General features: G+C 44.7%; 1 protein-coding gene across 3 annotated transcripts in view; it reads left to right on the forward strand.

Annotated features, from left to right (window-relative positions):
* LOC146865675 (2'-5'-oligoadenylate synthase 1-like) overlaps nucleotides 1-25,047 on the forward strand; it is a 158,884-nt gene that overhangs the window by 22,980 nt on the left and 110,857 nt on the right. Inside the window, exon 3 of one of the 3 annotated variants that reach the window (XM_085632536.1) lies at nucleotides 22,102-22,288. In XM_085632536.1, coding sequence (XP_085488662.1) covers nucleotides 22,102-22,288 — 187 coding nt within the window. Of the gene's footprint in view, nucleotides 1-117; nucleotides 3,961-22,101; nucleotides 22,289-25,047 lie in introns of those variants that run through there. The other 2 variants (XM_085632535.1, XM_085632537.1) reach the window with 2 other exon arrangements.

Consider the following 25,047-nt stretch of genomic DNA (forward strand, 5'->3'; position numbering starts at 1 on the left):
ATGGGAAGAGCGATGCGTTTGCCTGCAATACCTGCCACTGCTCTGATAAATATCACTGATGATATGATCCTGGACTATTGTAAAGGCCTTGCTGACGTGGTCCGTTCTGTGTCTCAGCAGGTGCAGACAGCAACGGTTCCAGCTGCGAGTGACAGGTGCCACGACTTGGACCCAGGCGATTGGGTCCTAGTCCGAAAGCACGTGAGGAAGAGTTGTTTGGATGCTAGGTGGCGTGGCCCTTTCCAAGTAATCCTTGTTACGAACACTGCTGTCAAGTGCGGAGGGTTACCGAACTGGGTGCATGCTTCTCATACCCGCAGAGTTCCAGCACCCTTGGAAGATACAGCCCCTCTCGAGAACCAAGATCCCAGTGAGCCGACAGAATCGCCAGAGAGGGCCAGTCAAGCTGTAAGGGTTGCTGAAGCGGCTGATGGTGCACTGAATCGAGTTGGGGGAGGACGTGAAGAAAGTACTGACCCAGAAACCGGCGAAGGAGCGAGAGGTGCAGTGGGTAGTACAGAATTGAGTTCTGCCGAAGGAGAGGAAGTCAGTGCACAGGGTATCGGAGAGAAGACGGGGGGAGCCACCGAAGCGGAAAGGGTTTGGCCCGCAAGGCAGAACCGGGTAAACCTGAGGTTGGCCCCAGACACCGACCTTGCACCAGTTTCGGAAGAACCAGAAGAAGAATCGGGAGACGAGGAAAATCCTCAAGGTGGTGTGAGAAGGTCCAAGAGAACTCGAGTGCCAAGTCGGAAGTACGCTTCCCCGGAGTGGGCATACCAAGTGACTGATGCCAGGGTTACCGAGCACGGGAAGATTGAGGTCGATGACATTGGTCAACAGTGTCCCGCTCCAGAGGGTGGAAGTGTTGCTGAAAGTTCCGGGATTGGAGATCGAAGGGATTCTGACGATTCATATCCCAAGTCCGCCATTCCTGAGTACCATTCGAGGTATGATCTTGGACAATTTAGAGTTCCCGACGTTCACGACTGTGCCAGACCCACAAGAACTGATCATTCTTAAGCTCGAAATATTGCAGGGAGTCTTGGAGCTGTTGGGACCAGCGCTTATGTTAGATTGATTTGAGAAGGTTGCAAGCAGAGAAGAAGATAACCTAGAGCCGAGCGGAAGAAGAACAAAATTAGGGATTTTTCCGTTGTAGAACGAAGAAAGTTAGGGAGGGTTGCCTAAGTTCACGAAAGAGACATTAATGAGAAAGAGACTTATCCTTTCAGAGACTGCATTGGACATTGAGCATATTCCGAAGATGGCAGATCCTGTAAACCCACATCGTAGGGCTAAACTGATAATAGGCACATTGATAGGAGTTGTAGTAGTCACCATATTTGCGGTAGTGATCAGTTCCTACATGGTGGCTCACAGGCAAGAGGGGAAGGTTCAGGGAGCACCCACACCTATTACCCCAGGACAGAGTGGTGTTAGTATTAGCGAACAGGAATCATCGGAGTTGAGAGATGTTCGCAGACTTCACATGGATTTGTCAAAGGGTGATTTTAAGCTTAACGCGTATGCAAGGTTGCTGTATGAGTATGTTGATGCGATGGATGTGAAGGATTGTTATGTGTGCATGCAGTTGCCTGCTTCAGTGGACGAGGGTATCAAGTATCATCATCTCCCATTGACTTATGGGATTTCTTGTAGCATATGGCTCAGTTTATTTTATGACAGGAGACAGTTCGAGTATTTCTTCTCAAATTTTGACACGGTACTTCCCGAGGTGCCAGCAATCAAGCATTTGAATAGATATGATCTGGATAAGAAAGAGGACAGGCTCCTGAAATATTTTAGACCGACTGTGAAACTGGATACGGCGCATGCTCACAGGAATAACCTGACATGTGCGTTATCAGAGATAGAGAAGAAATTCATAGACCAAGTAGAGGACAGGTATAGAAAGTTGACCGAGACACGACACACCGGAGATAGCCCAGTAGATTGGACGGACGAGGAGAGAGCTCACAGATCTAAGGGAAGTTATGGACCAATAGCATTGGATGAGGCACAGAGAGGGAATTTGTGTATTGCACGGCCTCAATCCAAGACGGAGAAGGTCGCAGTAGGACATAGCATTTGTTCTCAGACTTTTACAATGGAAGCTTATGCTAAGAATTTTATGCAAGGTCCAGTAGAGGTAATCCCGACAGTGTATTATGTTTGTGGGACGAATGCTTATGTCAGACTACCCGACAATTGGTATGGAGTATGCTATTTGGCTATCATATTCCCGAAGATCTATCATACAAGGGACTTGGAGTTGTTAGAGACGAAGCGACCGCTCAGGAAACGTAGGGCTACAAATGCCGGTGCAGTGATTGGGGACATATACGGAGCAATGATACCTAGTATGGGTGTGGTGTTGAATGATGTGAAGATCCGAAGGTTGGCGACTGTAGTTGATGAGTTGTCTATGAACACGGCGAGATCTTTGATATTGGTGGCTGGAGAGATGTTGTCGATCCGGAATATGGTTTTGCAGAATCGCCTTGCTTTAGATGTGTTGTTAGCAAAAGAAGGCGGAGTCTGCAAATTATTGAAAGTTCAGGAATGTTGCACGTATATTCCAGACAACTCGAAGGAGATAGGGAAGTACATAGACAACATAACGACTATTCACAAGGAGATTACGGATCTGACGGAGGTGAATGTGTGGGAGAAGATTGGATTAGGATTTGGAAGAGTGGGAACTTGGTTTGCGAATCTGGGAAGGGGATTTCTAGGTTCAGTGTTGAAACCAATTATTATTGCCGTGGTTTGTGTGATCTGTTTGTGGGGATGTGTGAAGGCATGGAAGTGGTATCAAGGAGGCAAGGTTGAACGAGCTCTAAAGGCAAACGAGAGGAGGTTGGCAAAGCTCCAGGAGCAGCAATATGAGAGTCTTAAGAAACTGGAGGGAGTCCGACATGGAAATGTTATGACTAGCACGGTTTAAATCAGTTCTGAAGAAGGAAATGTAATGGTGTGATGACGGATGTCATCAAAGGGGGGAACTGATGTAGCGTTTAAAAGTTTGAGAATTGTAGGGGTGCGTTATATTCACTGTTAGTCGGCACCCGTATATAACCAAATGTGTACTCAGGGACTTCGTGTGCAATGTATTACAACTGTATAACCTATATCGATTTTTAGTAGAAGTGCTAGCTATGTACAAGCACATGGTAAACGTATTAGAGAAATGTATAGTGTTTAGCTACGGGAAATGCAATGTGGTGTTAGAAATGTGTACCCCAGACTTCGTGTCTGTAGGTTGTTTAGGTTGACCACACATGAAAGAAAGACGTAAATGTCAATACTGTGATTGAAACCTGCTTGTGTAACCGAAGTAGTGGCCAGAATTCGCATATATCGTTGAGGCGAAAGGCCTGGTATTTTCTTATGTTAGCCAAGGGCAATAGGCCAAAAGGGATTTATTCCAGTAGAGGTTTTAGGCTGTAGTAAATTGCAACTTAAAAGATGTGAAGAATGTCTGCTTTGCATGATCTCACCCCAGGTGCAAGGACAGTTGCTTGTTAGTAGAGAAGCTCTTTGTTCGTAATTTGAATTATGTAGAGAAAGCCAGACATGGGAGTGTATTGGAATGTGCCAATCGTAACTCCTAGTGCGGATGGCGTCTGGGACTCAAGGCCAAGCGATGGACGATGGAACTGGACAGCGCTCTGTGGAAAAGTACTGAAAGACGACCCCGGAAGGAGAGGAGGCGCAAAGGGCGTGTTCGGAGACTTGGGGTACTGTATTAGGGACAGCGCCCCGAGGGTGGAGGCAGAGCAGAGCGGGGCAGCCCAAAGCAGAGGACGGCTAGGCGAAGGGTAGAGGGGGCAACTTAGACCAAGCTCTCGAAGTGAGGACTTCTTAGGAAGTTTCGATCTGACACCTTTTATTCTGATGAGGGTCTCAAGGGATTGCTATGTAGGGATGTCACCTAGTACAGAGTAGGGACAGAGATGGTATGGTTCAGTGTCCCTAGTATCGACATTTGCTTGGTAGTGTTCTACCTCATGCTTTTAGAGATTGTACTTTTAGTTATTTTTAGCCGTATGCGGATTCTTCGTAGAGTAGCATTTGTTTTAGTGCCTATGTACTTGTTGTGCCTCGTGTTGAGGATTTTGTATCTCCAAATCTTTATGTTGATAATAAAAACCAGAGAGCCAAGAGATTAAGTTTCGAGTCCTTGATTATGGCAAATTGCAGACTGTAATTGTGATAACGGTAATTTTCCCTCCATGCTATCAGGCAAGTAAAAAGTTCCATCTGACCAGAGTGGGTTCCAGTAGATAATTGCGGGATACTAAAATAGGCCGGAGCATCTGCTTTCAAGGTTGGGATGGAAGGCAAGATGGATACATCTAGTCTCCCTTGTGGGGGTGGGAAAAGGACATTCTTACAACAGACTACCCGTTGTGAGATATTTACAATGTACGGAATCCCCACGAGCATCCCACAGCATGCCTCATTATTTAAAAGCAAATAACTACCGTTGGCTAATAACGTGAAAGTCGGTGTAATTGCTGGCACAGGATTCCCCTTCAGAATGCAAGCTAAATTTGGTACCTGAACGTTGCATGCGCCATGCAATTGAAGGTTCCTACAGACTATTGAGTGATGAGGTGTGGAAGTGCATTCCTCTCCTTTCAAATAAACTTCTTTACCCTCTCTCAGGCACCTGTATGTAAATGAGAGTGAACAAACTTCATGCAGGAAAGCAGTACCCAATGGTTCGTATCTGCCTAGGGCATAATGTTTCATACATGAACTAAACTTAAACAATGGAAATAGTAAGGTGATTAAACCATGGATAAGCCACACAGCTGTTCGATTCGGCCATCGAGAAAGGTAAAGGTTCCAACTTTTCAATATGCAATAATGAGTATGTCGCATCTTTCATGGACATGAACTGTTGTTTAGCAGTCAGATTAAACGGCAGGAATAAAGACGATGTGTTCATGTAGTCCCAGGGAACTTTCCCAGCCTTCAATGTTTGTAAAGTCCATGCAAACTGCATTATAGGAAGCAATTGATTTTGACCATGGTACAAAACAGACATATCATCCTGTACAATATCCACAATGGATGAAACAATATTATCTAGCATATAAATTCTGGAAGAAAGAGTGTTAATGCTATTATCGATGACAGCTAGCACTTTTTCTAAATTCGCTTGATCAATAGCCCTTAATCTAGAAGCAGCTTCAATTTGAGATAATTTCCAAACTTCGTTGTAAACTGCGTACACCAGTGCTTAATTTGTAAAATATGAAGTCCAGGTGCTCATGATTTTGTAGGAGGCCACACCCATGCCCCCTGGCTCCACCCACTTCCTTTACTGGCTCCACCCACTTACTCTATTGGCTCACCCCACATCCTCAACTGGCATGGCTGAAAGCCACATTTAATACCCGATCTGAATTCCTACCTTGGTAATGTGAAGATTGACTTGATACGTGTTGGTTTTCAAGCTCCTTGGAAAGAATATCTTAATAAAATCAAGGCAAAACCGCAAAAGAAACTGGATGTCATGACTTTTGGAACCAAAGATAATGAACTTTTTCTGACCATTAAAGTCCTGACTCCAAACTAATTCTGATATGACTATCTACTTGTGTTGTATTTTGTGTCTCCACAGGCTTGACCCTAAACTGCCCCGGACCAGTCTATTTCTAAAAGATAGTGGGATATATGACATTATAGAGCTCAGAGGTACAAGTCCACTATGAAGGCATCTATCACATTAAGAATATATTGGATCTGCTAGAGGCACAATCTGTACCTCCCTGGCAGATGCACAACCTGTAACTGATTTATGCACATCATTCACTCCTGTAATATGCCCAATATTGTAATTGTATTTATACAGCACTTCCACCCCTGACGACATTTCAAAGCACTTTTCGGTGAGTAGCATGCGATTCCGGAACCCAAAAAGGATTAGTGGTGGGTTAATATAGGGAAATACATGCTAATTTGAGCAATGGACATGTGAGTCTGTTAATTTCATTGAATGGGATAATGGAGGGATAGAAGAGGGAAGCGTCTAGAAAGTGTTAATTAGGAGATCATAGTAGTAATATGAGGTTTGGGATGGGTTGAGGGAGGGATAGAGGAGGGGAGAATCTCGAAAGGGTTATTAGGGAGCTCATAGGAGCAAGACGAGGCTTGGGATGAGTAAAAGGACAAATGGAGTAGGGACAAGCCTCTAGAAAGAGATTTACTCTCACAAGTGCATTGTAAATAGGCATACAACAGTGCATTTTGCTCCCTAACATGAAGGTAATACACAATGATGTAGCTGTCAAACCCCAACCAGCACAGAATACAATTGACAACAGACTATAAAGAGGTATTTGTCTGACAGGGTGCATAGAAAAAAAGACAATGGACCAAAATTATTTGAATGTTGATACCATCCTGTTTTGTTTTCAAGTATAGCAAACGTGACATTTGAAGATTAATAAACACAACTGTACAAAATGCACTACACACAATAATACACTAGGACACTAGAAACAGCCAAATACGCTCTGCTTGATTTGAGAACACGTTTTGCATTTTGTCATTTTAAAACTTAAAACGTTTAATGATTCAATACATTTTGTAACAATCAAACCATAACCTTGCAACTGTAAAATTAAGGAAAATCACACTAAGCCTATATATTGGTATTTGTCTTTTAATTTTTTTTTTTAAATCAAATTAAAAAAAACCACACGAATGTGTCTTACACTTAAGAAAATTAATGAAACCCACAGCATCTGTGGCCAAAGTGCATTCTGGCTGCATTGTTCTTTAAAATAGAACAGAAGAGTCCCATGTCAGAGCAGAGATCTAAAACTTCTTTGTGGCCAAATTAGCTTTCATGTATTGGGGGCGAGGGAGGGATGCTGCAGCTCCTTAAGTGCTATTAGTAAAATAAAATACAGCATTTTGTATTTGCGACTATTCCCACTATTAAGATTTTTGTAATGCAAACAGAGAAAGGGCTGCAGCCTGCAAGGTGTCTGGATATGAACTGTTACATTTTCCCGAAGTTAAAAACACTATTCCGTATTATGTCACCACATAAGGTTATAATGAGCACTGCAATCAGGGCTGTATGAATGGGGAGGGGTGGCCTTTCTAGGGGTGGCCTAAGGGCATGTCGTTGCTGACTTAAGGTTATACACAGGTAGCGGACCTGCTGTCCCTTGCACGTACACAGAGCCACAGACAAACTCTTAGGTGAAAATCCAGCATGAACAGAAAATACCTAAGCTCAATTGATGCTGCTTCTTTAAAATCAAACAAGCAGCAGCTGCCCTGTGTCAGTCTCCAGCACCCTGCAGTTATATCTGTCGCAAGTAAAGGCTTCCTCGCTAGTTCAAAGCTACCTGGTAATTGACTCTGTCCTCCGTTTCCGATGCACTGTACAGAATGGGGGCAGTGAAGAATACCCATGACTCACCTCGGCCTGGAGTTGCAGCTTGCGTGGAAGAATGAATTCATTTTGGCTACAGGCAGTGGCGGCTGCTGACATTTGAAAGTGGCGAGCGAGCCTGGCTGTCAAAAGAGGTTTTTTGGGGGGGTGAAGGGGTTAAAAAGAGTGGGCAAATGGTGCTTTTCATGCAAATTTGTGAAACATAAAATGTTAATAAAACAATTGTGAAAGTGAAGTTGACATCAATAAAGAGATTTCATGTGATAATGGCGTAGAAGTTACTAATACTGCACAATTGTCTGTGCAAATGTGGAGGTGATTGATATGGATAGTGGAAATGTGCTATATGTTAATGACAGTGTCCTATGCTACCGAACCATCAATTAGTACAATATTTGGGACAGTGTGGCCCAAATGCACCAACAACATACTGCACTCTCATTACTTTCATGCTGAATGAGTAGGGCCTGTACTATTGCTTGAACCTTTCAGTTTTATTGACTTTTTAACTTGGGCAGCGCAGATGCTAGCAGTTCAACACACTCGGCCATCCACAGAATAAAATCCAATTAATTTTTTGAGTCATTATAATTATTATAAATTTATCACCGCGCTATGGCCGCCATGCTGGATAGGTGCTAGTGTATGCCATCCTGAGTTCACCTTCTCCTGAGCACTCTAGTGTGTGCCTGGGTTCCCAAGCGCTGGATGAGTGCGTATGAACTACTTGGGGTGCAAACTTTCTATCTATTCAACAGCTATGTGACGGTATATGTGCGTGCCAGCAGGAACGACCATATTGGCCCGGGCCATTGCTTCATCCGGGAGCAGAGACTGATTGTATGGTAATTGCATTTCACCCTGAATTTAGGTGCCTTACCATACCAGGGCGTTGTTTTTCTGTACAAAGAAAAACAGAACAGAGATAGTTTGTTTATTTTTGTTGAACATGTAGAGCGAAGAACAGAAGAGTTGGACTTCATGAGATAAAGAAGGGCGCACCAGGTGTTGGCGAGCACTTCTCCATTGCAAAAACAGTCTGCTCTCTGAGCACGGAGCTGAATGGGCATTGTGTTTGCATGCTAACAAAATAACGATGTCATTGATGATCAGGATGCAAATTATTTCTTTAGCTGTTCTGCAGACTGCAGCAGCAATGTTACACAGTGCAGGCTGAGCATTTCCCTGTTTTAAGAATTTCAAATGAACTGTCTCACATGAGGTAGTGGCAAAATAAGACACGGTCAGCAATTTTGAATACCGGGTGATGAATTCAAGATTGATTGGCACAGCCCCACCCCCTTCCATCCCCCATTGTATGTCTCGGCTGTTCTTTCCGACTTTCTCCCGAGCAACAACTATTCAACAATTTAACACAGTCCTGGTGTTCTTTCTATCCTCCTTGACCTCAGTCAGCCTCTCTTTCTCCGTGCGTGCTGCTCTCTGCAGAAGCCCCCACCCGCCCCCTTCATGAGAGCATGCCTCCGCCTTACCATTAACTTTCTCGGGGGGCCATTGAATGCGGGAGGCGATGAACAACTTTCTATGGGCTGAGTGATTGTCACCGGTAGCCTTAATGGTCAACGTAGTGCACCCCCTTCACTGCCCTCCACCCCGGAGCCCCCCCGTGAGCACCGCATCGGCCGACTTCAGGGCCTATGGTGAGTGGCAGCAGGTGACAGGGGCCACCTGCGGCTGTTGAGGTGTTCCTGCAGCCAGTGCCTGGCAAGAAGCGTGATCCACCCTCCCACGGGGGTTGAGGGGGCACAGTATGCCCTAGATACGGACAAGAAGACAGGCTCGTCTGTGACAAACGGCTGCCGGGACCCCCGCTCGCTCCCTCCCTGCAAAGGCATGGCAGGTTTATGTCTGCAATCTGGGAAATGCAGAGATGAGTCGTTATTGTTGTCCAATGTAGATTTCTTCTGGTAGCCCTATGGGTTGTGCGTCAGCTGCAGAGAGTCGTGTGTAATGAACCCAGCCAAGTGGGGTCGGTTTACTTCACTATGACAACTTCATCACCGGCACTACCTACCCCTACCCAGCACTGTGAAGACCAGGCCGCACTCTCTTGATGGTCTCAGGCACCCAGCCACGGCTGGCATCCTCGCGGATGGGGAGAATACAAATAAAACTATAATAAAACTTACCTTACTGCCGGGTCCCACAGGAAACTCCATGGAGGGAAAACGTGTTCGATTAGAAAATCCTTATTGCTAGAAGCATTCAGCTGAGGAACTCCCCAGACCTTCAGTAACCAATAGGGAGCTGCTGAAGGCTTACGTGACAGGTAACGGACATGAAGAGTCCAGTCTTCTTCCGCTCCTAAAGGGGCTCTCTAACATGGTGGAGGGGGAAGGGCAAGCAGTTTTAACTGCAGAAATAAAGACGGCTCTTGGAGAGCCCGTTTGCTTTTTTTTTTATTAGTGAAAAAATAAAAGTTGAAATTGAATCGCCAGCCAGCCAGGAGTGCATGGGTTGATGAATGTGTGAGAGAGGCTGTGCAGCACCGAAGAGTGGGAAAAGTAAAGCTGTCTCTCTTTGTGCATGTATTTCTGAAAAATTAAATTCACCACCACTGTCTCCTGAAAATAAATTATAGCCCCGGCCCTGACAATAAAGTGCCGGTGCTGAGCACCGGAAAGCACCGGCACAAATTAAGCACTGGCATACACTCATCTTTTGGACCCACAAGCCCTTAACAAAATCATTAAAATCTACCTTGTCATTCAATTTTGATAAATGAAGTTTAACAGATGCCAAGGTGGAATGTTGCAGGCAGGTTTGACATAACTTTCCTACAGAATAGGTAGTAACAGAATGGGAAGATTCAAATCGGGGGTCCACCCTAACCTGTGTATAGCCGGGGAACAGAACCAGAAAACGATGTTGACAGGAATCTGAGCTTTTCTGCCATATTAACCACCCTCCAGGGTCTAGTTTGGAAATGTTGAAGGATGTATTAGTAATAAATGACTGCAATGCATCAAGGGACAGATCTGTGTGATTATTCCATTTTGGGTAAGCGCACAGATCAGGAATAGAGGGGGAATTAGTCTTTTTAGAAGTAGCCAATCCAAAGCAGGTGGTTTGAAAAATGGTAGAATTCAAAAACAACATGTGGTTTGGGATAAGGCATGCACGATGCAGAGCCTCTGTACCTTGTACCTGCCATGCTCTAGAACCCCAAACTGATTTAAGATCAATGGTATCTTTCCACAGCTCATAGCCACCTAAAGCTAATTCGTCTATAGAGGACTTGGAATACAATAATTTGGTGTGGGTCAATCTAACCTTGGATGCTGACTCAGCAGCCATTTTAAAATAAAAGGCTTCAGGGTTAGATGCACTGAAATCAGTAAAATATGTACATTTTCTCACTAGAGTTTTGGAGCTGCCTTTAAGTGGTGCTGGACAATGTTCCCATTGTGTATAATTGACGAAATTTCTAAAAGTATTTGCTTTATGCAGGAAATGATTGCCATAGTGTTGGTAGCAAAACAACTCTCCATAATTTGCTGTGTCTAAATACAAATCCTCAGCATCAAAAGCAGCATAATATTTCAAATCAGGCAAAAGAGCCTCTACGGCTTGGACATCCCAATCATCAGAGTGTATTTTTTGTTTTACAACATCTCCCATTGAAACACTAAGTACATTGGGGACATTTATCACCTCTGTGGGACCATGAATTTGAAATTTGACAGCATCCCATACAATCCCATCGAACACAGGTCAGGCAGTAATATTAACAAAAGTCTGGTCTCTCTTCATGATGTGTGATGAGGAGTGGGGTGCCAAAGTTCCATCAATTAATCTAATTGCAGATCGTTCGGCTAGATAGTGTCCATTTACTAGATGAAAAAATACAACCACAAATCCAATTGACCTAAACAAAAAATAGATATGAGCACCAGCCAAACGTAAGTCCAAGGGGGAATTAAAAAATGTCTTTTAAACCAAACAGCAAAAATGGAAATTTTCGATGGGGCATGGAAGTCATAGAGTTAGTGTCAAATGAAAACGTGACTGGTCCACAGCACTTGATTGTAAACTAGGCAATGACACATCTGTGGGATAAGTATACTCAGTATCTTCAACTTGACCACCAGCCGGTGGAGGCAATAAAGGATTAGTAACTGTATGCATCTCAATGGCAATGTCAGGCCTGTTGGTAATCGCCGGAGCCAAAACAGAATTTCTCAGCATTGCTGGACAAGAGACCGCTGGAGTCATACTAAGAAGAATCGGCCACTCGTTGTAGTTTGACATTGTCAATGGAGATGTACCTGTTATCCTTGCGACCAGAAAGTGGAGGTAAAATGACTGTTTTTGTACCCTGCACGCCAAGTACTGGAACCGGTGCACGATAAGAGGGGCCAAACTCCTCCTTGTTCTCCACCTTCTCACGGACCAGGTCACCAACTCGAGGTAGCCAGCCGACTACCGTAATCTGAAGCACAGCATCAGTTGTGGAGGGCAAGTGTTCCTTTGCAAGGCTGTCTCTGGTCTCTTGTAGATTCTGTAATACAGCAGAGTGATCATCTATGTCAAAGGGTGCGGCCGCCGCCACCATGTTTAGACCATCAAGGTCCGGGACAAACATCTTTATGCCAAAGAGCATTTCGTATGGGGTCCGCCCACCCAGTGACCTTCTAGGGAGATTATTAAGTGCACATTGAACGCTATACAAATGGGCCAACCAGTTCCTGCCAGTACCTAAAACCCTAGCTGTCCGGGATTGCTTTAAGTCACTGTTCATTCGCTCCATGACGCTATTGCCCTCAGGCCGGTATGGAGACGAAAATTTGACTTGGACCCCCAAAGATCGCATGGCATCCTTGTACACTGGACCCTGGTCTGAATGGAGAGTACTACATGCAAAAATTCCCACAAAGACACACAAATCCCTGATGACAGTTAGAGCATCAGCACTCCGTTGTGGCCAGACCAATAGAAAACGTGTGCACGAATCCACTGCAACTAAGATATACTTATACGCAGTATCAGAGGAGAAAGGACCGCAGTGATCTAAATAAACACACCCAAGTGGTTTATTAGATATGTACAACTGTGTTTGAGGTGGACACGCCGCAGTCGAAGGTGTAATCTGCTGGCAGATGTCACAATTAAGAACATAAGCACGAGTCTGTTTATACAATCCGCGCCACCAGTAACGTTGTTGTAAGATAGTAACAGTCGCCAAAACGCCGGCCTGGGCAGAAGCCATATCTACGTGAGTGACTGTTATCAAGGAAAGCCTGCAGTCCGCGTTGGAAATCAATCTGTCACCAACGTCGTTAATTCTCACATAGGGAACTTTATCAGGACTTAAATGATAAGAGTATTTAGAAGGGAAACCCCAAGGGTAATTATCACCCTTCTCTGTTGCAGCAATTGCTGCCAAGATGTCATCATCAATCTTACTTTTGGATTTTATAACTGCTGCTACTAGATATGTTGCCACTGCTGTGTTCGCTTCTTCATCAGCTAGACTGTTTCCAACAGCGTGGACATCTACTCGCTGGTGCCCAAGAGTATGGATTACATTCACGAGCGGCAGACGTTGTTTAAGTTCTGCGACTCGAATCCAAAGCATTTTATGCTTGATTGTGCTACCTTTGGAATCGCAATACTCATTTTGAGACCAAAAGAATAAATTGTCGTTGTAAGACTGAACACAGTAAAAAGAGTCACTCACTAGAAGAGCAGTCACACGAGGATCAGCAAACTCTAGTGCAAGCACCAGAGCAGGAAGCTCTGCCAACTGAGCGGTACAATCACCCAATATCTGCGTGTGTGCGACATCAGGTTTGAATTCCCCATTCACGAAAGTAGCAGCCACAATTGCGCAGGCCGCTGAATAAGCATGCTTAGAATTCGTCGCCGGTTGCGCCGAACCATCAGTGTAAATGACACAATGGTAATCCTCAAGCGGGCGCAAGGACAGAGGAGCCGGATGAACAAATTCATACTGCAAGTACCCCTGAGTCTGTAATGAGGCATCAAAGATGTAAGTGACATCCGGAGATGTCAAAGAAGTGGCGCATTGTATCCAAAGTGGATGCAAAGCTTTAGAATTCGGTACACTGGCTTTCGTTACTGCCTCTAGGGCAGGATACGGTGTAACAACCAACATGCGTTTCCCTTGCGACAGCGCTATCTCTTTCAGAATCGTCATCTGCACTGCAGTCAAAAAAATTTCGACCATGGAAAAGCGCATTTCATCTGAAGTGTACAGGTGTGACTTGTAAGCAAAAGGGACTGTGTCGCCCTCATTGAACGTTAAGTACGTAAAACCCACCGCGCCAGGCACAATTCTTATTGCCAGGTTTGTGTGGTTATCACGCGTCGGTAAGTATTTAGAAGCAAGAAGATCAGCCTGCAAAGATTGCAGGAAAGCTGAATGTTCAGGCAGCCAGCTCGATTTGGAAAAAGTTGGTTGTACCAAGGCATATAGCGGCTTGATACGCTGGGCATAATCGGGAATGTAAGTACGTCGGAAATTCAAAAAACCCAGCAAAGATTGTAGTTTTTTCAGAGTTGTTGGTGCGCGTAAACATGCGCATTTCTCCAGGAAGCGAGGTGCTAAACCTCGACCTTTGTTGTTGAGTTCATAGCCCAAAAACAACACTGTATACTCTGCAATGTGTGATTTTGCAAAGTTGAATTTGTAACCGAAGTCCGCAAACATAACAATGATGCGGTCAACGCGACACAGATGGGGCCATAATTTGTCGTCTGTGAGATAGATATCATCAACATATGAGTACACATCAGGTTTAATGCTCTCCAACAGAGAGACTACACGTGCGGCAAAGACTCCTGGACTGTTTTTGTAGCCCATGGCTAATCTTTTAAACTGTTTCTGTTTGCCGCCAGAAGTAAAGGCTGTCCTTTGACTACTAATAGAGGACAGGTTATGGCTGTAAAAGCCATTGGAGATGTCAAGTGTGGTCTTAAACCTTTTTCTCACGAGACTATCAACTAGGGCAGAACTGTGGGTATTCTGTACGGCACAGGTCCGACAATGAGAGTTCACATGCCGGTAATCCAAAGCTATGCGGTACGACCCATCAGGTTTGGTTACAGTGAAAAGAGGATTATTCATGGGTGACACACGTGTTTGAATTACACCTTGATATTCCAATTGTTCAAGGATTTCTGCGACGTGAAATCTAGCTTCGCGGCGCATGGGATATTGGGGTTGTGGCTGTGGCATAGACCGTAATGGAATCTCATGGCTAGGCGACAATTTATCCCACCCAACTTGAGTACGGTATAATGCTGGGGCAAGCACCTGTGCCCACTCTTCTGCAAAGTTTTGAGCTTGCTCTTTCGGCACAGTGTGCGCGAAAGATGGGAGGATTACCTCCTCCCCTCTGGGAGCTACCAAAATGAAAGCTGGGGGCCAGTCCTCCTCTGCTAACATATGTAGAGGTCAGATTTTCCCCAAAAATCCCTTTTATGGTACGTTGTATGTCACCTTCTATGAAAAGGACTATGTCATATAGTCTGTCAGGGGGAGCCACTCTAGTGTCAGCAGTTTTTACAGTAATGAACGTATCAGTTGCTGTCACCTTCAGATATGGACGCGGTGCTTGCCGCACTATTGTAACTTCCGCCGCGCTGTCTAGCAGCATTAGTGCTGATGTCAGGTTCTGAAGCTGCCTTCTCACTATCTGTGGCATACCTCGCTGTTAGTGCAGCAACCGTCTTTTTCTGAAACGGGGGTCACTGATGTGCAAACTCTTCCTGCTTGCCTTTACCGTCAGCCTGGCGGGGCTGCTCACGTCCTTGTTGGGCACCCCGACCTTTGCCATGTTCTCCTCTACCGGACTGTGAGACCGATGTTTCCTGTGAAGAAAGAGGAAAACGTTGTTCAGGAACCTGAAATCTATCAGGAGACCTAATTCTAGTGCGATCGCGCAATTCATATGTGCGTTCAGTAGTCACTTGTTCTGGTGACGCGGGCCAAGACCCCTGTTTCTGTTGCTGCTTCCCCTGTTTCTTAGTTTTCCAATTTTGTTTAGGAAAAGCTAGATGGTCGTCTTTAGGAGGTGTAACCGTCTGCGTTTGCGGTTGGGCTATCGTTTTAGCAAAAGGCTTAAGCCCCAAACTATTGCGGCCAATGGTCTTATAAGCCTCCGTAATAATTTTCGGTAACTGTCGGGGTTTATCGACGTCAGCGACGAGGCGCAGTTCATTCGACACTTGAAAGTTAACCGCATCTCCCTTGACATTAGCAAGGATGAGATCAGCAACTACGTCGAACACACCGACAAGCCTCATTCCTAACTGGACTGCCGCCTCCGGACCATGTTAATCCTGAACACGCTTGATCACGGAGGGCAGAACAGTCATAGACGGTGTGCCGAAGCACTTCAAGCAGACTGTTGCAAACACTTTACCCCAGTTCTGACAATCAGTAACCTCTGGGACTAAGTCTTTCTGCAAACTAATGGTAAGGATCCTGTGTTTTTCCACAGGAGTAGAATTTGGAAATACTGCTTCCAGCTGGTCAAATTTCTCAGCAAGCCAATAAGGCATATCGTCCTTCTTCTGGGGGAGCTTGCCCATTACCGAATTAACTATGACGGGACTAATAGTAATCCCGGCCAGGCCAGCTGGTTGCGCCGCGACTCCAGGTGCTGCCACCTGGACATTGCGAGAAACGTATTGCACTAAAGCCCTATGTACCGTAATCAAGGCGGTGTGGAGTTGACGCAAGTCATCCAGCGGGGCTTGCAAATAACTTGGATGTGGTGTAAACCCGGCCAAGACTGGCCAAGTGGCCCCTGGAATGGCCAAGGGACGCAAACGAACCGGTGTAACCATGTGGGGGAGGGCGCCATTGAACGAAATACGATGTTACCAGGCGGAAATAGGAATTTCCTGCATCCTATACGGCGTGTAATTAGCTGGGACCGCCGTAAGAGTGTATGTGTGAAACGTCTTATCGTCCGCATTCACTTCCGGCAAAGTAACCTAAGAGTAAAACAACTCATAGGGAAATGATGCATCGGCACTCACTACAAAAATAATAGCCATCCCTTCGTCAGGCACCCCGAATTGCGTCAAATGACGCCGTAGAGGTGCGCGACTATGCGCTGCAATAGCGACTTCAGCCATAAGAATACAGAGAAGAAAAACAATCTATATTAAATTGTAGCACAAAAAGGGTATAATTAAAAATGAAACCTTTTTTAATTGTCAAGCTTGAGAGAAACTATATATTAACTATTTAGGTAGGTTTAAACCGTCACTCCCTTCAACTGGAAACAAGATTGAGAGTGTTGTGGACAAATATAAGCACTACTAAGGCGTCTCAATCATAAGACCAAAACGTTAGGTGCGCCATGTTGCGGGGATTCTGCTCATGCACAGAACTATGCACAGGAAACCAGTACCTCAGTGAATTGTGGTGTACCAAAAAACTCACCTCAGTACTCCGAACCCCTATCCAACTAGCATCAGTGTCTCCCTTTCGTTCTCAGTATCATCTCAAAGCTCCCAATGATTAGACAACCCAGAACATGCGACTTAGAGTACTCTCAGGAATGGTGGGAATCAGAAACACCTTTTCGTTATTATTCTCATATCAGTCCACAACAAGAATAAACAGAGACACAAAAACGTTTTTAAAATGTTTATTTTTAACTACGTGCTCTAAGGTGCAGTACTTTGGCTAATACAAGCAGGCAAATGATTAAAAATAAAACCATCAGCATTGTTACAATACCATAAAAATGAAGGGAGAAATCATATTACAAATGATAGTGGAAAACAAGTCCTATAATACTTTGTGAACCACACTCCCTTCGCTAGTAAACTAATTTTATAAACTAATAGAAGGTCTCTAGGTTTGAATGGGGAACCCCATACCTCAAAAATCAGCTTAGGTGAATCACATCACATCTGAATCATGCATGCATGCAAATGCAATATTAAAGGCACCCGAGTTTCAGATATTTGCAGCTGTGTGCGTGTTGTGTCTAGAACGTGGGCCGATCAACCTGAATTCAACAGCATACATTGTTATTTGACCTTGACGGCTTCTGCACACAGTGTTCAGACTAAGGTCGCGGTGCACGTCTAGGGATGTGAACAACAGACCGTTCTCATGTGAAAAAAGCAAGCAAGCAGTTTTACTTGTAATAATAGCTACCTATAGTGTCGTGTGCAAAAGCAGCAAAGTGGCAATATGGCGTTTAGCTTCTAAAACACTTATGCTAACATAGCAATGTGTGTACATAAAACCCCGTCCTCACTACACCGTCTGTCATTATGTGTAATCATGGAGCAGGTTAACATCATTAAGGCAGTTGTGACTGCAAAATGGCCGTCCATTTTCTTACATAAAAGTAGTCAACAGATTACACCAGGATCCAAACCAATGAGAAGCAAAAGCTGATGATCCAATCTGTGAAGCGTTCCTACCCAGAGGACAATAAAGACCTACAGTCATGTTGTAAATAGAATGTTAGTATTTGATGGCTGCTTTTGGCCTTAGGCACATCCTTCCCAGAGCATCTCCCAAGGGACCAGGTTGTTTGATGCAAATATCTGGAATCACAGATAACCTTGTGGATTAGTGTTTAGTTCTTCTTTAATCGCAGACAGCGGACACATTTTCCTTGTGCTTGCTTTAGTACTGACGGTGATTTTTAGTAAAAGCTGTATATGCTTCTTTTTAAAGTTTGACCCCTATGACACTTGCGCCATTCGTGGAGAACATATTGTAGTCATTACTTATTTTAATGGGGTTTAGTCTGCCTTAGAGCCATTGTCCATAGACTTGCAACATTGCAATCATGTCTTGGATTAGCCCACCGGAGCATTTTGGTTTCAATGTTTTTCTGTTGGTTTTTAGATGTGCTCTTCATTGGAATGCATGAGGAACTATTTTACAATCTGTGAGCAGCTGGGAGCACTGGGGAGTTCACAACAGCATCTGAAAAATTGATGTTACAGAAACAAAGGGGTTGCATCACTTTCTGTGGCATGCTTTTTTTCTCATGTGTTTACAGGCACTTGCTTTCCAGTGCTTCTTTGCCTTTTTCTAATTAATTACAAATATGGCAATCACATCCAAGCAGTATTCTACACACTGCATTATTGTTTTCCTATTACAAGATGGTTGCCCTGTTTTCGATCTGTTAGTGAGAACGTTCTGACAAATGCATCTGGAAAATGGATTTTACTGAGAAGAAACCCACGCTTTTCGGGGCTGGCTTGACAGCACAACTGTCAGAAATGTGTTTTTAACCAATTCTTTAAAATATAGAGTGGGCTTTGATTCCATCCAGAAGATTATTTCTCGTAAATGTCACGCTATTGGCTATTTCGTTTATCATTCCTCCTTCCAGGATATGTTTCTTTTGGAATTAATAGGGACCTATTTTTCATCTGAAAAGAACATTCAATCATCATTCTGTTTCACTCATTTAGTTGTTTATCCCCTATCTGCATTCATACAGAAAGCAATGTTTTGCTACTTTTCCCAGCACTGACAAAGCAAATAGGGTAGGCTTTAATTTGATAAACAGCATTTATGCATGCAACACATGTAAACAGTATTTATAAATCCATGTGTATACAGTCATTGGCACTAAGGCCAGAATTATCAGGTTTGACAATGGTTTTCTGTATCATCCATTTACTGATGCTTGCTCCCTGGTGCACAAACCAGCATCGACAATGCCAGTAGCTTGCAACACAATGCCAATATTTGTTTCAGTAGCTGGGAAATGAATGCACTTCTGGAGGGCATTAAATGGAGGCTTTGTAAGTACAAAACCTGCATCTTCTATTAAAATGTTTATTTGGAGACGAGGAGTAGATTCAAAACCATCAATGCTAAAAATGATTCAGCATGGATGATGGAGAGGATAAAGGAAAGTAGTAAACCGTGTATCATCATGTTTAAGGTGTCCAATTAGGATATGGTCGAATGGCCAATCATCCATCTAAGTCATGAATGACAACATTTTGAAATCAGGAGGTGGGAGATTGAAAAAAAGAAATCTGTGAAATCTATTTCCCCCATTGACATATATTGTAGCTGAGGCAATTGTACGCAGGAAACAGCTAAAATAAAGCAATTTTTGGTTTCAAAAGTCTGAAGTGTCCAAATGAAACAGCTGTGTCGACATGCATGACCAACATAAGCTGCTATCGAGTCGCATCGTGTTTGCAGTGGATCCCTGGGATATGTGTCAGATGTTGCACATGCTGTGATTGCACAATCAAAAGTCTTGGATTTGTTTTTCCACTGACCTCTCCAAGTAGGCACTTGTCTTCAACTGTTGAGATAATTAAAGAAACAAAGAACCAATGACCTGTCAATAAGTTTCTGAATCCACGAATAGACAGACAACATACCAGCATTTCCCTTTAAATATCTTATAACTGAAGATTGTTCACTTAGTGAGGAAAACATTATATGCAGCCTTATGTTGAATCAAAAAGAGGAATCCGGGATAGAGGAAAGGAAAATGTTTTCGCAAGTGCAGTTATACTTGGGTTTCACAATTTGCATAAGCACAAGTTTTGGCGCTTTAGTGTAGTCACTTATTTAGAGCACTGGTCCGAGGCTGGGCTTAACCTGTACTGACATTCATCATTTGCTCTCCTTCCTGTGGCTGATGTATGTGCGCGAACGCACTTGGTATTTAACAGAATTAAACTTGAAGGCCATGTTTCAGTTCATTGGTCATGAACCACAAAAACATTTGTGCACCTAAATTGAACTTATAGGCACACATTTCTTGTGCTATGAGCAAGATAGTATCCATAAAATTAAAATTCCAACCCCCCCCCCCCACTTTGAGCCAAAGTTCTGATGGCACCAAGCAAGTGGAGCAAGGGAACCTGACCGTCCCTACAACACTTCCCGTGTCTCTTCCATCTTAGGATAGATCCCTTAATTGTTTCATCCACCTGCTGATATCCACTATTTCACCTTTAATTTGCCATCAATTCATTCTTTCATCCATCAATCAATCAATCTTTCCCCATTCCATCCATCCATCCGTTCACCCATCCATCATCTATGCATGAATCCATCCTTCCTTTGTCTTACCCTTTGAACAATAAAGCCAGCCAGCCCGCTATCTGTCCATCCATCCATACTCTGATTTCCCTTTCTCTGCCATCCTTTCACATATTCATCCACCTATCCAGTCTCTCATCTTTTCACTTTATCATTCATCTACCCACTCATTCATTCACTCACTCATCCATCCATTCGTCCTTTTGCCCTTCCTATCTATCTTTCACCCTTCTTTCACACACCTTCTTACATTCAATATTTCATCCTTCTTCCCCTTTTCTATCTCCCGATCTTTCGTTCCACCGTGATCCCCTTGCTCTCCTTTTGACACCGGCATTCCTTTATAGCACTAATTAAGAGATTTGTCTGCTAAGCTGCAGACAGAAGAGGTCCATAAAGAACTCCACCCTGCTGTGTGGCTGCTAAAGAGATTGATGACGCCCCTGGGTATGGGGTTAAGTGTGAGAACATGTGACTAGCCACTTCCAGTGCAATTTATTCACACATCATACTACACCACTATTGTACTCTATCGTATTTATAATTTATGTAAAGCCTTACTGCCATTGGTATGGCCCTAAAGCACAGTATTGTCTAGTCGTGAATGCAATACCAGGTTTATGTGCCTGGCTAGTAGTCGGTGTGAAGTGTGAGGACCTTGGGAGCGCACCTAACTTGTCATTGCAGACTTGATGCTTACTGCTCATTGGTGTGCCAGTGATGGAGAAGAGTGAAAGACTAAAAGAGTATCTTTGAAAGTTTGTACTTACCTCCTCCATTTGATCTTGGCTCATGATTAGGTTGCCACAAAAGGAGATGCTGTGAAGCACTCTGATGGCAAGCAGAAGTGTTTTCAGGTGATAGTCTATTCATGGAGCAATCTAGTGGAGTACACTTGGTGGTAGGTTTCTGGGAAGTCCGTCTTGGGTGATCATATGCTCAATAAAAAACAATGAATTGCATTGAATTGAATTGGTTCACCATTATGGTGTGATTGGTTCACTGTTGACTTTGTGATGAGTCATACTAATGGAGGCAAGAGACAAATCTTTATATTATGTGTGAGTAAATGTGCCACCAGCTGGGGAGTCAGCACTCCAGGTTAGGCATGCCTTGGAACATTGGTGAATCCATTCAAACACTTGAGTTCACCATCCAAATACGATTGAAGGTTTTAACTGTTAAGGGCAGGAGTGTATCTGTATCCTTGGGGTGGGAGATTGGCAATAGGGAGGAAAGAATCCACAACATTGGTGGTAGTCTAATGGAAGTGGTTTGTCAGAGTGAAATATAGGGACGAATAAATGCACGCCATATGCATGCATTTATGGTAACACGTGTTGCATGGACTTATCAAAGAATTTGACAACTGCTTTTGGAAATCTTTGACTTGCAAATTGTTAGTACTAGAATTAAATGGCAGGCTTAAATGTACTCAACATACAGGGAAAACCAATGGGAGTACATTTCCAAATACTAGTTAATCAGGCTCATTGCTGTTTTCATGAAAGTCTCCTACAATAATAAGTTCATTGTGCTGAGTTGCTCGGACATTCCCATGATTTTGCAGAGATATGTTGTGGAATATGCTAACATGTTTGATGTATCTCGTTCTTCCCAGCTAGCACATGGAAGGATGTCTGTGCTTCAACAAGCTTTCGCAACTCACAGTCATCTGAAAAGATCAGCCCAATTTGTGGCCCCTGAAACATGTGTCTCATGCAGGATGTGCCGGAGACAGTCTGGGACCATACACAGCAGACAGCAACATGAGAAGCAAGACCATCACTTTACATCCAGCAAAAGAGGTACAAATGTGTATAGAAGTAGATTCACCAAAGTGCCAGAGGTAGCAGATCTGACATCATATATTCTTTGGTCACATGAAGACATCACATGTGGTCTCTCTAGTGCAGCTCTACATCCCTTAAGAGCCTTTTGTTTGCTTCTGAGGGACTAAGGACAAAAAGAGCAAACTGCAAAAAAGGGCCTGTTTACCTTCTCTTCCAACGGTGTCCTGAACTCTTGATATCAATGTTATATTATAAATGTGACATCTTTAATGTGTTCTCCGATATTGCACCAATCACGCATGGCCTGTCTGTCTTGGTTGGTGACATTACCTTGTGTCTTAATTTCCTCAATGAAAAAATCTTTGTCGGTGATTGTCGATGTTATGTACATGCGTTAAGCGATCTTGTTACCCGCAAGGGTATTCAGGTGCTGAGCAGGTGAGTAGTGCAAGTTTATATACCAAGCTGTGTCTTCGATGTACCATGGGGTTAGTTGAAAAGGCAGGTCTTCAGCTTCTTGCGGAATTCAAGAAATGTAGGTCTTTGTGTTGGCTGGAGGATGTTCCACATCTTGGGTGGGATGTATCAAAATGAACGACCTCCGGCTCTGCTTCTGTGGATGCGGGTGTGTGTGCAAGAGATGCTGAGTGCAGTTGTCTGGTGGGTTGGTAGGAAACGTTGGGGGATCCACGCAAGCCATACCTCCCTGGAATTCCCCGGGTGTCTAGTTTTCAGAAATGTGTGGGTTTGGTAAGTTTCCCTAGTTGGCCGCCGAGCCCCGGGCCAAAAACCCAGGGTACCCCCTTTGCAAAACCAGGTCGTTTTGTGATAGGCAATTTTGATGTCGCCTCACTACATTTTGGGCCCTTGCCTGTCGCGGGTACTTGTGCCTCCCACAAGTGGAAGGCACCTTTTTTATCGTGAGATCTGGGAGAATGCTGGGTAGTAGGAAATTTGTGTCAACCCGGTGATGCCACAACTTTCACACCCAAAAATGTGTGAAAAAAGTGAATTTTTCAGCTAAAATTGAGGTTTGCAGGGGATTCTGGGTAAGGAAACGCTGGGGAATCCACGCAAGCCATACCTCCCTGGACTCCCCCTGGTGTCTAGTTTTAAAAAATGTATGGGTTTAGTAGGTTTCCCTAGATGGCCGCAAAACCCGGGGCCAAAAAGTCATGGGGACCCCCCTTGCAAAACCAGGTTGTTTTGGGATAGGTCATTTTGATATCTCCTCAGTAGGTTTTGGGCCCTTGCCTGTCGCGGGCACTAGGCCTACCCACGTAAGTGAGGTTCCATTTTTCTCGGAAGACTTTGGGGAACGCAGGGTCGGTGGAATTTTGTGGACTCACGCAGATTCCAAAACTTTCCACCAGAGAAATGTGAGGAAAATGTGTTTTTTTTGGGACACATTTTTAGGTTTGCAAGGGATTCTGGGTAACAGAACCTGGTGAGAGCCAGTGAAGTCACCCTATCCTGGATTCCCCTGGGTGTCTGGTTTTAAAAAATGTATAGGTTTGCTAGGTTTCCCTAGGTGCCGGCAGAGCTAGGGTTCAAAATCTACAGGTAGGCACATTGCTAAAAAAAAGTCTGAACCTAGTGGGCTTTCTGCCAACCTGGGGGGGGGGAATCGGGGGAGGGGGTTTGTCCCGATAAGCCCGCAAAGGGAGCTGAAAGACTGTGGCTATTTTTTGTGGGGGTGGGGGTATTGTTATGACCATTTTGGGCAGCCCCTCCACCCCCACGCATAAAAAAAGCCTGCGTACTCGCTGGCGCCTAGTGGGCTTTCTGCCCCACAGGGGGCAGATCAGGGGCCACTGCCATCATCTGCCCTCCCGAAGGGCAGAAACACTGGAATTTCTCTGGGGGTGGATGGGGGGTATTGTCATGCCCATTTTGGGCAGCCCCTGCCCCTACACTAATAAAATAAAAAAATCCATGTTTTCTAGTGGGCTTTCTGCGCCTCTCGGGGGGGCCAGATTGGGGGCTACAGCTCCCATCTGTCTCCCGGGGGACATTTTTTTGGGGGGGGGTTGGGGCATTGGTGTGCCCGTTTCGGGCAGCCTACACCCTAAAAACAATTGCGCAATAAAAAGTAAATCCCTGGTGGATAATGGGCTTTCTGCCCCTCCGGGGGGGCGCAGATTGGGGGCTACTGCCCCCATCTGCCCCCGCCCCCATCTGCCCCCTAGGGGTGACAGAAAGGCTGTAATGGTAAAGGGGGGGGCATTGGCGTACCCATTTCAGGCAGCCACCACCCTAAATAAAATTGCGTGAAAAAAATCCCTGGCGTCAAGTGGGCTTTCTGCCCCCACGAAGGGGCAGATTAGGGGCCAATGCCCAATCTGCCCCCAAGGGGGGGCAGAAAGACTGTAATAATTGTGGGTGGTGGGGGCATGGGCATGCCCGTTTTGGCAGCCCCCACCCTTATTTTTAATTTCTAAAAAAAATCCCTGGTTTCTAGTGGGCTTTTTGCCACCCCGTGGGGGCAGATTAGGGGCCAATGCCCCATCTGCCCGGGGGGGGGGCAGAAAGGCTGTAATGGTGGCAGGTGGGGTGGGGGCATGGGCATGCCGTTTTGGGCAGCCCCCGCCCTTTTTTTTTTTCCAAAAAATTTCCCTGGTGTCTAGTGGGCTTTTTGCCCCCCGGGAGATTCTCCCCTTTCCAACGATACCTCTCCCGTCTTTCTACGTACTCAGGGTGCTGAGATAGCCCCCTGAGCACGTAGAAAGTGAAACTGAAATGAGCCTCTTGGCTCATTTCAGTTTCGGTTTCAC

The sequence above is a fragment of the Triturus cristatus genome, chromosome 2_1 (genome assembly GCF_964204655.1).
Source record: "Triturus cristatus chromosome 2_1, aTriCri1.1, whole genome shotgun sequence".
NCBI classification, from domain to species: domain Eukaryota; kingdom Metazoa; phylum Chordata; class Amphibia; order Caudata; family Salamandridae; genus Triturus; species Triturus cristatus.